Below are 17,323 nucleotides of genomic sequence, written 5' to 3' on the forward strand. Positions count from 1 at the left end.
CTTAAAAAGAATTCTCACAAAACATACTTTTTTTGTTGCAATTTTTGAAACTCTGTTCAAAAGTTAAATCAAACAGTAACTTTATTCAATAATTTTTTAATTTATCCTAAGTAGTAGTTATTGTATTGCTCATATTTAGCGTTTCAATAACGTACTAATGAAAAAAAAAATGATAAATTTTAAAGCAATATAAAACAAATAGTATTCTAAAATTATATATTTGTACACCAAATACTAAAATATTTCGTACTTCTAGCTATCGGCCTATTAAACAAACAACGATGACGCTGCTAACCATTTGTGTGTAAGTTTAAGTAAACTTATGGTAATTGCATGGCGCTCAGCAAAACTTCAAGTTCTGCAAACAAAACATTTCATTGTTGAACGACTTTTGAACTGTTATGACATGGTGTGATATTCAAGTTGAAAATATTACTTTATTAAAGATAAATTTTTATACAACAGCTTTACTTTGTAAAATAAGCTTTTTAATTAGATATTTTTAATTCAAAACATAAAAATTTTTGTTGTTTGATTTTTGTATTTTTTTATTTAGTACAATTTGTTTACAAGTGGTTTAAAGATTTTTCTAGTCGTTTGTTGTTTTTTATTCATTTCATTAGTTTTAAATTTCATGATCGATTTATAGAAAAAATTGTTTACTACATTTTTAACTCAGTTTTCATTATGATTTTTTTAAACAAAAAAAAAATGTTATAAATGCTTTATTGTAAATTTATTGGTATACTTATTTTTTCAAGCCTAGTACAGGTAAAAATTCAAGTCATCTTGATTGGTGTTTTTGCTTAATTTATATTAAATATTACATTTGCTATTTGTTTACATATGTAGTAAAGTAATATATAGTTTCATTGTTTAGGTATTTCTATATATTAAGAGTATTAAAGCTACTTAAATAGTCTTCTTTTTACAAATATCTAGTTATTCTATATAAGAGAAAAGAATCCTTATGTTAAATTTAGTATTTTTAAAGATATATTTATATTTTAATGCATTTGTTAACTTTTTTCAATTGCAAATATCACTAATTAAAACAAGTAAAGTAGATGTTTTTTGTAAACTTTGTTCTAAAATAGCCTAAAATTCTCACAATGCTTACTCAGATTTGTTTTGTGCTTTAAACTTACTTAGGTTTTTGCAATTCTTTCTTTATTGTAAAAAAAAAATTATATAAACGTATATTTTTTTAAGAAATATTAGAAATTTGTATTTTGAATACGGATATATAAAGTATAAAAATTTTTTACTAAAAATGAACTTATTGGTTTTTAATAAAATTATGTACCTAATTAAATTTAAAACTTGTTTCTTGTTTATTTTAGAATAAAACTAATATTGGTAATTTTTTAACACTATAAGTTACGATTAATATAAATATTTTATCTTCAAATCATAAACAACAATAGTTTATACACGAAGTTGAAAATTTTATTGTCCAACGAAAAGATAATACTTATTTAGTTATGCTGCAGTACGTAATTTGCAAATACAAAGAACATTTATTCTAAAAACGTTCTTGAACTTCTAGAAATTTTTGTTGAATATGTATAGTTAAAGGTTAAATAAATAAGTTATTGGCTAAATTGTAAATACCCAAAACTAGAATGAAATTATAACCACTATGAAATCAATTTTTTTTAGCATTTATAAAGCACAAAAGTTCTTTAGCCTAAACGGCGTAGAAAGTTATGATTTTAATTTTACAAAATTTTACCACTCTGTTTTTTGTTTCTTTTATAACAGCGTTCAGTTTTTTTTTACTTTAAAAGCTTAGAAAACTGTTATTGTTTTTAATTTATACGGCTTAAACTATCTAATATACATTATCAAATGTATGATTATCGTAAATTAAGTTTTTTAAACAAACACTTCTGCAATCGTTAAACAAACAAAAATTATATCGTCAAAAAACCAAAACTTTTGTGATAATTGTTTTGCTGTTTATATAACTTCATTTACAACCAAAAAACCAAATTTAAATGTTTTGTTTTTTTTGAATTATTACTCTTGGTAGATGGCAAAACAGAGCGACATATGTTTCAAGTGCATTCAATTTTAAAATAACGGATAATGACATGAACATACACTTGAATAAATCGTTGAATACAACTAACAAGCAATATCTTGTTTATAGTAGAGTAACTTGAAATGCGTTACAACTGCAATTTTTTGTTTCGATATCTGAGTGAGTATGTTAGTTTTATTTTCTAGCGCTTTGGTGTTAGTTATTTTAAGTAGTAGCTTTTTATAATAATTTTATTTGAAAAACTTAGTTGAGTTTTGTTAGATAGGTTTTATTATTAAGTTATAGATTTTATCATTTATTCTTTAGTGCTCTAACCTACTACTGTTATAACAGACGTTGACTTATTTCTTTAGAGACGTTTATGCCAAGTTACACTAAAACTATTTAAATTTCATCAATAAAATTTTTATCATTTCTCCCGCCTTATACTTCTACAAAAACAGTTGAAAGCATAATATTTCAGTATAAAATTAATTATCTTAGACTCTTATTTTTAGCTTTAGGTAGACTTTTTTTTGTAACTTGTATGCAAAAGAGTGTAAAAAACAAACGTAAAACTTAATCTGAACGCAACACCGAACTTTCAACCACCAATAAACACAAGAACTCTTGGAAGTAAACTAAAACCATTTTAAAAACCAATATGCGCATGGTGTACGAAATCCCGCCCGACGGTGGTTGGGGATGGTTGGTGGTGCTGAACGGGTTCATCACTTACGCTGTCGTGTGGTCCACACCCCGATGTTTCGCCATTCTGTTCAGCTACTGGATGAACGAGTTTGGTAGCAATAAGAGCGAAACCAGCTGGATAATTTCCTTGATGACCGGCTTCGCTTGCTTCGGGTGTTAGTTGGTGTTATGAAAAGTTTCAATTAATAGATTATAAAAATAATTTGGAAACCAAATGAATAATAGTGCTCAATCCTGAAATAGAGAGCTAAGTTAATTAATGATTTATTGACATAAATTGCAACCTTACTAACCCGGTTTCACCTAAAAAAGGATCTTCAGAGTAAGGTTGCAATTTGTGTCAATATATCATTAATTAATAGATTAAAGTTTTTTTTTTAAGTATGTTGGTGTTTGGAAACCTTAAATTCATCCTTGTTTACTTTAGGGTTCTGTTTAGTGAGAATCCTTTTATTAAATTTTGACTTTGTAAATATTGCTGTTTGTTGTTTTAAACATAGAATAAGACAAATTCAAAAAAAAAAAAAAACCTAGAAGTTTTTATGAATGAAGTAAAATTCATAAGCATTTTTTATATTAGTTTACTTTTTATTCGATAATACCATTTAAATGTAAATTAGCAAATGAAGTTGTAGTAATTAACTTAATCTATTGTTTACAATTTTGTACAGTAGCAATGGTACTTCTTTTGCAATTTTTTGATTTAATAAAATATATATCTATAAGTTATAACAAGAGCTCCTATTTAGTATTTAGTTAAGTAGTAGATAATACAACAATTTTTTTCTAAGTTTAATAAAAGGCTAAATGTAACTTAACACTTGCAAAAAAAATATGTTTAAAAAACATGTTCATTAAACAATCAATAGTTAAAGCACTAGATAAACAAAAAAGGACATTAAACCGACAACACAAACATAACGATATGTTCACTATAAATACATGTTTGTAAAATTTGTTAAAATTAAAATAAACTGAACTGTTTGTACACTGTGTTAATACTTTTACTTTTTACTAAATACTTTTATTTTTGTAAATTTAATTTTTAATAATAATACTCTTTTTCTTTTTCTTTTAGTGAATTTTAGTATGCAAGTTTACCTCAAAGCAATAGCTTTTTTACAAATAAAAACTTTGATTATTATAATTTATCGTATACTAATGTCAAACATATATTAAAATAATTATGTGGCTTATTGATTAAGTTTTTTTTATTGTTTACTTTATTTGAATGATTAAAATTATATACAAACACTTACATCAATTAACTTTTAACTGAATTTTATAAAATCCAAGACCTAAATGTTTCTATATCTCTTTACTATAGGTAATTTTCTAAACAAAAAATAACATTACAGCCTTGCCTGGAAGCTACCTAACAATTAAAATAGGAGGTAGAAGAACAGTTTTAATAGCAGGCATACTTGCGTTCATTGGGCTTTTTATAATTTCGTTCAGTACTTCATTACAACTCGCATACCTTGGCAGTTCAATAAGTGGTGAGTAATTCTTTATTAAGCAATAGAAAGTTTGTAATGTTAAAATGTTTTTAATATTTAAACTTACTTTTTTATAGCTAAACGTAGAGCTAAACTCTATTTCAATAAAACTGTACCCAGTGAAACTCTTTCTATTTAAAATTAGTCTTTCCTTCGTTTTAATTAAGAGTTTACATGAATAAATTAACTTTTTACTTTATAATACATCGTTTTGTGTTCTAAATATTTTTGAAACAGTATTTTTATGACAATTTATGTTAATTACTACATTAATTAAGTCTGTAAGCCGACGATAAAAAAGTCATACAATTATGTACTACGTTTACTTAATAGTGATGTATATTTTAAGTGAATATTTTCTTTAATTTAAACTTGGTTTGTAAAGTCGTATAAAAGTTTTAATTTATTCTTATAAAATAGCGGAAATTATATTTCTTTTTTCTATACTTCAGTTTTGTTCTATCATTTTCGTAGTTATATAAAACGTAGTAATTCCTTTGCAATGTACCTTTTATGTTTAGTCTAAACGTTAAAATATATGACTATGGTTTTAATATGTCTAGTATTTACTAAATAACAAATATCTTGTTTACTTTTTTGGAATTTTTGTTGACTTGTCATACAAAATCTTTTTCCTGAAAATTTAAATTAATGTTAAAGTTTACTACAAATTAAAAAATTCAAAAATAAACAAATACCTATCTCATTAAACTTTCATTTCAGGTTTGGGATTCGGGTTCGCCTACGCCAACGCCACCCCTCAGATCGGCTTGTACTTCGACCGCAAGAGGGCGCTGGCCACTTCGCTCTCGGCGCTGGGAACTCCCCTGACGGGCATACTGTTCCCTTTTATTTTGTCGTTCCTGGTGGAGACTTATGGGTGGAGGGGGGCGGTGCTGGTGTTCAGCGCGTACTCGCTCCACATAACGGTGGGAGGGTGCCTGCTGAGACCCGTCCACGTGAGGAGCTTGATGGAAGGTGAGTGTTTAAATTTTTTCATTTGCAATGTTGTTTGTTTTATGTTAAATGTGATTAGTTGTTTATTTTAGTTTAGTTGCATGTGCATATTTTTTACTGTAGTATTTTATTTAAACAGTATGCTGTTGAGTTGAAAAAACTATTGAGCTTGGTGGAAGGTGATTGTGTTACAAATTGTCTTTGGTTATTTAAGATTTTTTTTTTTTTTAATTTGGGGTCGAAGAGTAATTATGTTTGTTTTGATTTGCGTTATCAGTTGTTATAAAGTGTAGACTTTTTTTTATACAATGTTGTTTGTTTTAGGATAAATGTTAGTTGTTGTTTATACTTAAGTGTAGTTGCAAGTTGTTTGCTTGTGCATAATTTTTACTGTAGTATCTTATTTAAACAGTATGCTGTTGAATTAAAAAAAAACTATTGAATACTACAAAATATGTACTGCCAGTTAATAATTAACTTAGAATTACAGCAAATTTAGTTATACAATAAGTTGTTTAATAACATAAAAGTAAACTATTTTATATTTGATTTTTATTACTTTTAAGGTAACAAGGAAATAGAAACGAAAAATGTAGAACTCAAATTGATGAATGAACCTAACAACAATGTTGAGTTAGGTGTGAAGGTGGATATTGTATTTAACTAATCATATTACAAAAGCTTCATTTTGATACTTGACATTTCGTTTCATTTTTTTGATTAATATCATTAAGTTTGTGCATAAGTAAAAAAATTTTGTTTAAAACAGAAGAAAACGTCAGTTACTGAAGTAAAGAAGACAAAAAGTGGAGCCTCTGGTTATTTTGAGTTGCTTAGAAACTGGAGAATGATTATGTTTATGATACATGGGTTTCTCGATTTTACCTACAGGTTTAATTCAGTTTTAAAAAAGAAACTTATTATAAATTCGACACTTTTAGTTTACAAAAAATTATTAACTTTTGATAATTTTACTTTGGAAAATTAAATACACACATGTTTACAATTTTTTACCGTAACATCAGTTTCACTACGGTGTTACTCTTCGTTATACTTTAGTAGTGAACTTTGATTTGTTTACTTGAACACATCATATAAGTTAACGTATTTTTAGCATACTAGTTTTGATAAAAGATAATATTAAGAAAAGTAAAGTACTGTCTTTTTACTGATCACAAATGTGTTTTAGGGTTTCAACGAACTGGTTTATTGTATTTTTCTGTTCTCAAACGTTTTCAGACGTCACTGACAAACAGAGTTCCTGGTTGTTGATTTATTTCTCAATAGCTGATACCATCGGAAGACCAATGTCTGGTGAGTTGAGCAAATATTTTTTATAATCATATAACCCATAACTATTTACGTAGAAAACATAGAACTTGTGTTTTCGTTTTATGTACCTAAAAAATGAACGGTTTTGTTTTTGTTTGAGTTTCATACAGTTTGTAGTTATTTACAATAAACTCTAACTGAATAGTATAAAAAAAAAAGAATTTGTTTCCAAAATTTAGTTCTAACGGATTTTAAAGACTATTTTATAATTTTTTTCTTATCGTTTTTTCATAGCAACTTTGTAATTTTATAATACATTTGTGTTTTTAAGAGTTTAGGGCCAGTACTTATCAATTACTTAAATATTAGTATATTTGATTAGAAGTGTTTGTAAAAACATCATTAAGTTTAATTAAAACTTTAACAAAACTCAAACTATTGTGGAAAATTTTTTTAACTAAGAGTAAGGCAAAATATATTATTCACTGTTTAAAACTTTTATTTGTTTACCTCCATACCATTCATTTCTCATAATATTATACAAAAGTATATTTTGAGTTTGTATGAAGTATTTTTGACAAGAACAAATTTTCACCAGGTGTCGTTTCAACGTTCTTCTCGCATGAAAGCGTGGTGAACGGAATCGAAATACTACTGACGGGTTTGGGTCAGTGGGGCATGTCACTCTGCATACTGCTCATCCCATTCTCGCCCAGTTACGCCCTCATAGCGGTGTACATGAGCATCATCGGTGAGTTTGAACCATTTAAAGTGTTTGTCTCTTGCTTTGAGAACAAAACACCTATTTATAAATAGCTTTGATGTCATGGTCAGTGGGCTAAGCTTAAATCGTACATTAATGCTGCTGCCAATGAATAACCTTTGGAATGCGCTTTTATTTTGATTAGCAGTTGTAGCGCTTTGTTATAGAAATTTATTGTTTACTTAGTATGTTTATACTACTGTTGTACGATTTTCCGGTTGAAAGAAATATGTTTCATCTACTTTGCCATAATTGTTGATATGTTAGTATTATTATCTATCAAAGCATTCATTGTTATCGTAACTAATCATTTATAATATTTGCGGTAGGACTTTTTATGTGTACTATTTTATGGGCACTATTTTATGTGTAGAATTGCTGCATTCAATTTTTGATGTGATGTCATCAAAATTATGTGTAGTATTTAGATGTTGCTGCAATTAAGTTGCTGCAATTAAAAGAAAAATAAATTACTGTCCAGGCCTTATATAAATATTATGGATAGTTTTTGAAGTTTTAAGTTTATAAACAAACAAATAAAATATAACTTGAATAAACATAAACCAATAATATGATTTATTTTTACATTTATTTGAGTTATATTTTTTAAACTGACGGAAGTAGTGGCTAGACTTATAAAAGATTATGGATAGATTTTTTTCATTTAAGATTTAATAAAGAAAAAAAACTTGAATACACTTAAACCAATTGTTTGATATAAAATTATATTTATGTAACTTATATTTTTTATACTAACAGAAGTAATGGCTAGTCATATAATAAGTAATTTTGTTTTTTTTTTTTTATTTAAGATTTTATAAACAAAATTTATAAATTAAACTTGAACACACATAAACTGTTTGATTTAAATCTAAAATTGTTTGATTTATAGTTGTATATACGTAATTTGTATTTAGTAAACTTATAGAGTAGAGGTTCGACCTTATGTGTACTACTTTATGGGCACTATTTTATGTGTAGAATTGCTTCAATCAATTATGCCCATAATTTGATGTGATTTCATTTAAATTATGGGTAGTACTGAGATGTAGCTGCAATTAAATTGCTGAAATTAAATGAAAAATAAAATACTGTCTAGATCTTATATAAATATTATGGATAGTTTTTGTAGTTTTAAGTTCATAAAAAAACAAATAAAATATAACTTGAATAAACATAAACCAATAGTATGATTTATTTTTACATTTATTTGAGTTATATTTTTTAAACTGACAGAAGTAGTGGCTAGACTTATAAAAGATTATGGGTAGATTTTTTTAAGAAATTTTTAATAAAGAAAAAAAAAAACTTGAACACACATAAACCAATTGTTTGATTTATAGTTGTATATATAAAATTTATATTTAGTAAACTTATAAAAGTAGTGGTTTGCTCTTATGTGTACTATTTTATGGGCACTATTTTATGTGTAGAATTGCTTCAATCAATTATATTCAATGGGTAGTATTTAGATGTTGCTACAACTAAATGAAAAATAAAATACTTTCTAAGCCTTATATAAATATTATGGATAGTTTCTGTAGTTTTAAATTTATAAACAAACAAATAAAAAGTAACTTGAATACACATAAACCAATAGTTTGATTTATTTGTACATTTATTTAAATTGTACTTTGTAAACTAACAGAAGTAGTGGATAGACTTATTAAAAGATTATGGATAGTTTTTTTATGTAATATTTAATAAAAAAAGCTTGAATACACTTAAATCAATTGCCTGATTTAAAAGTAGATAGTATCTTATTTTTACTTAATTGCAGCAACATCTAAATACTACCCATAATTTAAATGAAACCACATAAGTAAATTGAAGCAATTCTACACATAAAAGAGTGCCCATAAAATAGTACACATAAGGCCAAACCACTACTTCTATAAGTTTACTAAATGTAAATTACATATATACAACTATAAATTAAACAATTGATTTATGTGTGTTAAATTTAAATTTTATTTATAAAATCTTAAATAAAGAAATATCCAAAATATTTATAATATGCCAAGCCATTACTTCTGGTAGTATAAAAAATATAAATTATATAAGTATACTATTAAATCAAATAATTGGTTTAAGTGTAATCAAGCTTTTTTTTCTTTATTAAATCTTTAAAAAAAATTATCCATAGTCTTTTAATAAGTCTAGCCACTACTTCTGTTAGTTTACATAATACAATTTAAATAATTGTACAACTAAATCAAACTATTTGTATATGTGTAATCAAGTTTATTTTTTATTTGTTTGTTTATAAATTTAAAACTACAAAAACTATCCATAATATTTATCCTAATATTTGTTCAATTTATATTTGTTTATAGTACGTCATCAAGCACAAACATTTTATAACTTACATTACAATATAGTTATCAATTAATATAATTTTATATAAAAGACTTTATAAGGAGATACTGTTCATTTATAAGCACGAAAAAAAAGTCAATAGTATTTAAACTGTATATGTTTTTATTCAATTTTAAAAAGCTGTTAATAATAAAAGCTTTTGCAATTACTTGACCGAATATAACAAACAACAAACCGTCAAATCAAAGTCATACCGATCATTTTTCTATCTATTATTGTTTTTATCGAAACTTGTTCCAATAATAACTTTACAACATTGTGTGATCAGGCGCGACCAACGGTTTGAACAGCGCTTACTGTTTCCCCATCAACTCTCGATTGAACAAGTCTCACCAGCTCCCCCATGCGGTCGGTCTTTTCCATTTCGCCGCCGGTGTCGGATTGTTCGTCGGTTCGCCTTTCGCAGGTTTGTTCGCACTAATTCCAAATTCCAATCCAGTTGTTTTTTTGAAAGTTTTGAAATGCACCATCAAATGTGATGTTGTTTAATTTTAATAAACATTATTTTTCAAATAAAGAAGACCAATAACCGCATGTAAACTTTAGTATTTTATTGCTGTAGACTATTCTGAAGATAGACAATTACTTTACAGTATGTTTATGTTATTGTGTAAATAATTTAGGAATCGATGTTTTATAAGTTTAAATCTTGTCTGTGAAACTGATTATACTAAGTCATTTAAACTTTATCATAATATGAATGAATCTTTGAAAGTTAAGTTTGCTTTAATAATTTTTTATAATCGTAATTTAATAAAGTAAACTGTTTTTCATACTTAAATTATTTACTTTGGTAAATTTTCATGAAAAAATACAAAACGTAAATAACGTATATTATATTTTTTCCAGGTTATCTAGCAGATACAACGGGTGATATGAAAATAATTTTCTACTTTTTATCAGGAGTTGGGTTTACTACAGGATCTATTTGTGTGTCTTTGTATTTTCTTTGTAGAAAGTTCGGAATTCGACCGAAAGAATAAAAAGTTTTTATTTTCATTTTAGACTTTTAATTTTGTCACTGCCAGTTATTTTAAAATTTCCGTGTTAGTTTTTTCGTAATTCTAGCAACATTGTTCAAAACTTTTTATTAGAATTTGCTATACTTTATAATACTACTCTTTAAAAATGGTTTTAGATATTAATGTTTGATGTTTTGGTTAAATTCTTAGCAACACATTTAGATAATAAATGATATCATGTTTATTTATTTTATGATAGTTTTTAAGAGGTTCATTCTGAAGTAAAAGATTTAGTGCCATAAGGTTTTTTCGTGTACCATGTCTTAGTACCAAATGTTCTAATCGCTTTTACTTCTTTTTTTCAAAAATGATATAAAGTTTTTAAATTAAAAGTTTTAGCTTTTATTAAGTTATTAAATGATTATTTTGTCGATAAATATGAATATGCTTAAATTATTAAGTAACATTTTAATGTGTTTTTGTTTTTTACTAAAATTAAAGCCGCCTTGCAGCAATTGTCATTTTAAGCGTATTATTAGTAACAAAATAAAGTTAATAAATTTATAGTTTTACAATGTTAAAGTATATTTTACTGTTTGTTTTTAATTTTATTTTTTTAATAAACTAAAAAAATGTTTATTTTATATGAAGCAAATAAAAAGAATTTGGTACAAGTTTTCCCAAGTTTAATGGAAGAAAGCGTGCAGAAATACTGTAGAACAAAACGTAGAGTATTAAAAACAAAAAGTACACTCTTTAAAGCTCAAAGACAAAAAAAGTTCAGTTAACATCTAAAAAGGTATTGAAACTAGTCTGATTTTAAAACGAATCTTAAAAAACCTTGAGAAATAATAAAATATTTTAAAAATAAAGCTCAGTGTGGAAAATATTACAATAATTTCTGATTAAAGTACGGATATAAAAACTCTCTACAAAGCAATACGCATAACGCATATTTTTTACATAAAGTAACTAACAGTTTTTATTTATTATGATGTGTATGAATGAAAACTTGTAGCTTACTTTTTATATCTGTCAGACTTTTTTTATTGTTGAAAAGTATTTTTTTTACCTTTTTAAAGTTCTTAAATGAATTTAATTTTCATAATTCTTACCGACAGTAGCTTAAATGTCTTTTGAACATGTTTTCTTTTAAAACCAGATGTTTAGTGTATATGTCATCAAGAAAATATTAGATACACTTTGGTTGTAGTATTAATTACGACATTTATTAGCTTATTTTCATCTGATAAAATGTTCTTACAGTGCTTGCTGTTCTTGAAAAAAGTATTTATTTATCATCAAGTTATTTAAACAATATTTTATTAAAATTTAGTTTGAGGAAATACATTTTTTTTTTGAAAACTAAAAGTTTAAAACACTTAACTTACTAACCCATCATATTTTAATAGCTTCAATTGAAAAATGTTTATAACGAATGTTTGTATGAGTGGTTTGTTTTAGGTATTTTTTAATTATTTCAAAACATTAGTATTTGAAAATTAATTAGATTATCTTTTTTGTAAAACAGTTTACCCTACCCGTAGAGTTCTCACTCTTTGGCTAAAATCAAAATACGTACTTAATAGAAACATTAGAATGTACGTACATTAAAAAAAGTATTTAAGTTCCTGGTAGTTAGTTCAAGTGAAATAACTAGTTTTTAAAGTAATAAAAAATGTTTGATTATTTACGTTTATATTAGAACTAAGCGTTTAAATCTTATATAGCTACTAAATTTTGTAACATAATAAGTAGTCTAATTGTAAAATGTTAAAAGTTTAATACAACTGTTACTTTATGTATCATATAATATTAAATAGCTACGCCAACAGAGGATAACGAACTAAACAAAAATGTAAAGCAAAGCTTAGAAAATATAAAGAAAAGCAATAATTCTAAATTTAAAATAGTTTAGTATTTTATTTTATTTTAGTCTGGCAATGTTATTATCGGTTTTTATTTACAAGTACGTGCTTTTAATGTAAGCAAAAAAAGAGCACGAATTATTTAATTCAAAATTTAATATTTGGTTTTATTTTCTTAATAAATATAAAAATAAAGACTTAATCTAATGACTAATTGAATCCATTTAAACTTTTTTTTTGAAAAAGATTTCATTTTAATTTAATGTAATATGTTTTTGATTATTATATTTTTCGACTATACAAAATTAAAAATGATGATTCTCAAACTAAATGTTTTATGTTAATTCTAAATTTAGTCTATTTAAAATTTAGTAAGTACTTTTACCAAGTACTTAGTTCTAAGTCTTTACTGTATATAACAGATATTATGCACAAGTGAAAAAGTTTAATTTTTGTTAAACTTAAAAACTTGATATTTATTTATGTTAAATAAACTGTAGTTTTTTTTTGTATTGTAGTTTCTTAAGTTTGCTATAACGAAAGTAGACTAATGAAAAGTTATAAAGTAACTAAATAGTTATTAACACATACAAATTAAAGTACAAATAAAGCTCAAATTAAACAGCAGACTTTTTTTATTAGTTACAATGTTTTTGTATTTGTTTTAAAATCCGTACACTAATCGGTTAAAGAATTTTTTTTTAAACAAAGGGCATACTGTGTAAACCCTGCGACGCTTTTATGGTTTTTTTTAGCTAATGATAATTTAAATCATACTTTTTTTTACAATTTTCGTTTAATATTCTTTTCTTTTAGTAGGTAAAAGTAAACTTTTCTTAACACTAGTACAGTTTTTTTTTTTACTGCTGCGTTTAACTGTAACTGCAAATTGAAAGTCCTATAACAAAGGTTTTTGGTAATATATCTATATAATTTTCAATTTTAATTTATTTTATCAAATAGCTTTTAAACTACCAAATACTTCAAAATAAAGCTATAAGACAATTCATTATTATTTCTTCTTACACTAAAATTAACTCAAACCCAGTTACTAGTTGAAATTTAACAACCAAGTCAAGTTGAACGTTTGGTTAAAATCATGGAAAACAAGTCGGTCAATTAATTCTATAAAAACAAAGATGTTAGCGTACTGTCGTTTTCGAATAAGAAAGGTATCAAATTACAAAATTACAAATGTTTAACTTTACCCGTCAGATGTCGCAACTATCTATTCAACGATTTATAAAATAATATTTACTAAAAATTTCTGTTGTTTGTACAGATGGGTGAATTGAACAGTCGACAACTTTGTCAATACTCCAACAAATATGAAAATTCATCTACTAATATAAAAGTAGGTTATACTATAAGAAACAACTGTACAACCTATATATTTAAATACATAAGGTAAATCTAATAATAAAAAATCAAACTTTGAAGTATGTAACTTGCTATATTTACTTAAACCGACAAATATACAAAGATAAAGTAAAATTATGTATTTCAAAAATATATATATATAGAGAAATGATAAACAGCTAGTTAAGAGAAGCTATAATATTTTTCTTTAGAAAAAAGTTTGTGGCATAGCGACAAAGTACGTCTTTACAAACTTTATAAATCATCAATTTTTTAAATAAAATAGCTATTTTATTATAAATCGTAAGTTGATGATTTGCTACTGTCTACTATGAAAGTTATATGTACTTTAGACGTGATATCTTTAACCACCTTTAAACATTCTTACATTTATCTAATGTATAGTTTTATTTTTAGTAAAATAATCTGTCCTTGGATAATAATAGTATAATTATCATTTCAAATTTAAACAAGAAACAGTATTTTCACGTGTTTGTACATGATTTATCGAGTTTGACACGAAAGAAATAACTGAACTTCTACATCTTATGGTTATCTTTATAAAACCACTTTTACTAGTTTTACTTATGGACAGTTTTTGCTTCAGTTTTTATCAATGTTTTTTTTTAAGTTTTGACTAAGTTTTTTAAGTTAACGATACTTAATTTTCAATAATATATTAATTTCGCTAAGTTTAGTGTTATATATATTTTCTGTAAGAACTAGTAAGCATAAAAATTTACATTTAACTTTTTAAAGTTTAATATTTTTATATAATAACGTTTACAATGGCAAGTTTTTTTACTTGACCTCTGTTAAAATTTGATACTAAATTTATAGTATTCTGATGGTGCTATGGTTTTATTGGTAAAGTTATAAACATTATTTGCATGAATATCGATTTTTTCTAGTCTATACTATTTAGTTAGTAGTTTATGATAATTTATTTCCACAAACACTACAAGTAATTTAGTATTATAATAAACTTAATTCGTTCTAAACAAGTTTCTAATTATACGTTTCACTAAACTTAATTTAAAGTTACTTTTAGCAAAATAAGTAACTAAAGTGTTGAAATTTTTCGTTTTGTTATTAATAAAATCTGTAATTTATCTCTGTAATCTGTAAAAGTTTTTTACTGAAATTAATTCACGTTATAGATGTTTAAGTTTGACAAAGAATAAACTAAAAATTGAAAAAATTGTTTTAACTTAATAAACTTTTCTAAAAACAACTAAAAAATTTAAATAAAACTAGGAAAATCATTTTGTTTTAAAAGTAGTTCATAAAATTATGATACACAGAACTTTTATAGAACATAGTTAGCTACAAAAACAAGCCTTTGACACAAAAACGCAAAAGTTTAACACACCCTTCTTGTAAACGTAACAATAAATACAACAATTAGATATTAAAATTTTCGATATACATACTTTTCAAAATAAACAACAAATTACGTTTTGATATCTATTATTTTCAATGATTTAAACCCATAACTTTGTATTACGAGCTTAAAAAGTATTGTGATACCTAAAAAATATGTTAACTATACTTCTAAATAACAAAACTGTTTTTATTTAATCATACTAATTTTTTTCTTTATTATAAACGTATTTATCTCATATTCATTGTATCCAAACGTTCTAAAAATATGTATACTTTTAAAAGATTACCTTTTAAGAAGAATACTTTACAAAATAATGAGAACAATCAAAAGCTTCTTATTTTATATCAGTCTCATTTTAATTTTTATTGTGTGCGATAAAATTTCTATACTATATATAACTGTTTTTTTATTGTGATTTTCGAAATTGTACATATTATGAACAAAAAACATCACTTAAAGTTCATCAAGAGTCATTAAAATGAAACTTTTTTCTGCAATCATTATACTATAATTTCGATAACCTTTCAAATACATATCTTGTCAATCTTGAGAGAGTCAGTTGACAAGTAAAAGTCTTGAGATTTTTTTGATAATCTTGAATTTGTTTAGGCACTCTTTGAGTGAAATACATGTCTAAATTATAAGCTGTCATGTTAACTTTGAGAACTAGAACACGAAACAAAAGAAAGATTTATTTTTGTCAAATGAAACCTTAAAAATTATTTTATATTATAATTATAATTAAATTTTGAATGAGAAAAGTTAGAAGACGTAGAGGTTGGAAACTAAAAAAATATGTAGTACATTCAATTATATCATATTTTTATTATTCGATCTAGACGGAATACTGTAGTGTCTAGTCAATCAGTTTTTATACAATAAATTTTGTTTGAGTAATTAAAAATAGTGAAAATAGTGAAAAATTTACATTGTATACTTTATGTTAACATACTAAATTTTAGGCTCTTACTAAACGTTATTGATTTAACTTATAGTAAACAAACTGTCAATAGCATTGTGTTGATTAAACAGCATCTTAAGTAAACGGAAAGTTCTGAGGGTTTGATTGATAACATTTAAAGGTAGTGTAGTCAAATATTACAAAAAAAAAACATTAAGTAAAAAAGTGAAACAGCCTGTAATAGAACACTACTACAAACTATTAAAATTACTCTGATTAAAAGTTTAAGTGTAAGTCTTTTTAAGTTTATTTTATTTAACAAATACTTATTTTGTTTAAGTTTTCATTAACGACTTATACACTATTTGTTTACATTGTTTTAAAAAAAGCTAAATAATCTTAAAATACTTTATGTCGTTTGAATAAAAATGAAAATAGTTTTAAAGGTCACTAAGAACTAACGCACAACGTTCAAAAATCAATTACAGTTTACACTATTTTTAGGACTTACATAATTCACTCAAAGTCAATTTAATAAAATTAGTTTTTATACTTCTAGGAATACTCAATGCTACAAAAGGTTTACGCTCAATTGCAGTATGAAATATCAAATGTAAAAATTTACACGCTGATTCGTACATCTGCGGAGATTTTACGGCCAGTATAAGATTTTTAAACTGTATACATTTGTACATACATTGAACTTTCACATATTTTTTCTTCTTGCATATAAAAGATAAAACACGCTTTATTTTAGTTTTAAACTAAAATTTCTCTATAGTAAAAAGTTTTAATATTTTTTTTTTGTATAGGCTAACGCTCCAATGAAGAAAACAAACATTTAAATACTTTAATAACTAGACGATTTAATTTTGAAAATAATTTTACCTCGGAAAAAAAATTACCACGTATATTATTAAAAATATAAATGTAATGTTCGTTTTCAAATTCTTAAAATAAAATAATCTTATACACGTAGGTTATGCTTAAAATTCTTTATATTATTTATGACAAGGTTGTTATATCAAATTCCAACGTTTGATACTACTTATTATATATAAACTTTCATTAAGTCATAATTTATTTTAAAAAAGCTTTGCAGCAAAGCCAAAAGTACTGATTTAGTTTAAGTGTTTTTCTTCTACACTATAAATGGATCAACCCAAGTGACTAAGTGAAATTTTATAACCAAGTTAAATCACATTTTTGGTTAAAAACCAGCAAACAAAAATTAAGGTC

At 24.9% G+C, this 17,323-nt stretch overlaps 1 protein-coding gene across 1 annotated transcript; it reads left to right on the forward strand.

Moving 5' to 3' along the window:
• The first annotated feature begins 2,582 nt into the window (after window positions 1-2,582).
• LOC145836059 (monocarboxylate transporter 13-like) lies at window positions 2,583-10,860 on the forward strand. Its single transcript, XM_082943854.1, has 9 exons — window positions 2,583-2,892; window positions 4,096-4,236; window positions 4,960-5,214; window positions 5,760-5,839; window positions 5,963-6,084; window positions 6,383-6,507; window positions 7,064-7,216; window positions 9,876-10,013; window positions 10,457-10,860. The coding sequence occupies exons 1-9, from the start codon at window positions 2,691-2,693 to the stop codon at window positions 10,588-10,590; spliced, it is 1,350 nt and encodes a 449-aa protein (XP_082799980.1). The 5' UTR covers window positions 2,583-2,690; the 3' UTR covers window positions 10,591-10,860.
• Window positions 10,861-17,323: the final 6,463 nt, after the last annotated feature.

Source organism: Thalia democratica, chromosome 5, assembly GCF_965202585.1.
Source record: "Thalia democratica chromosome 5, ktThaDemo2.hap1.1, whole genome shotgun sequence".
NCBI classification, from domain to species: Eukaryota; Metazoa; Chordata; class Thaliacea; order Salpida; family Salpidae; genus Thalia; species Thalia democratica.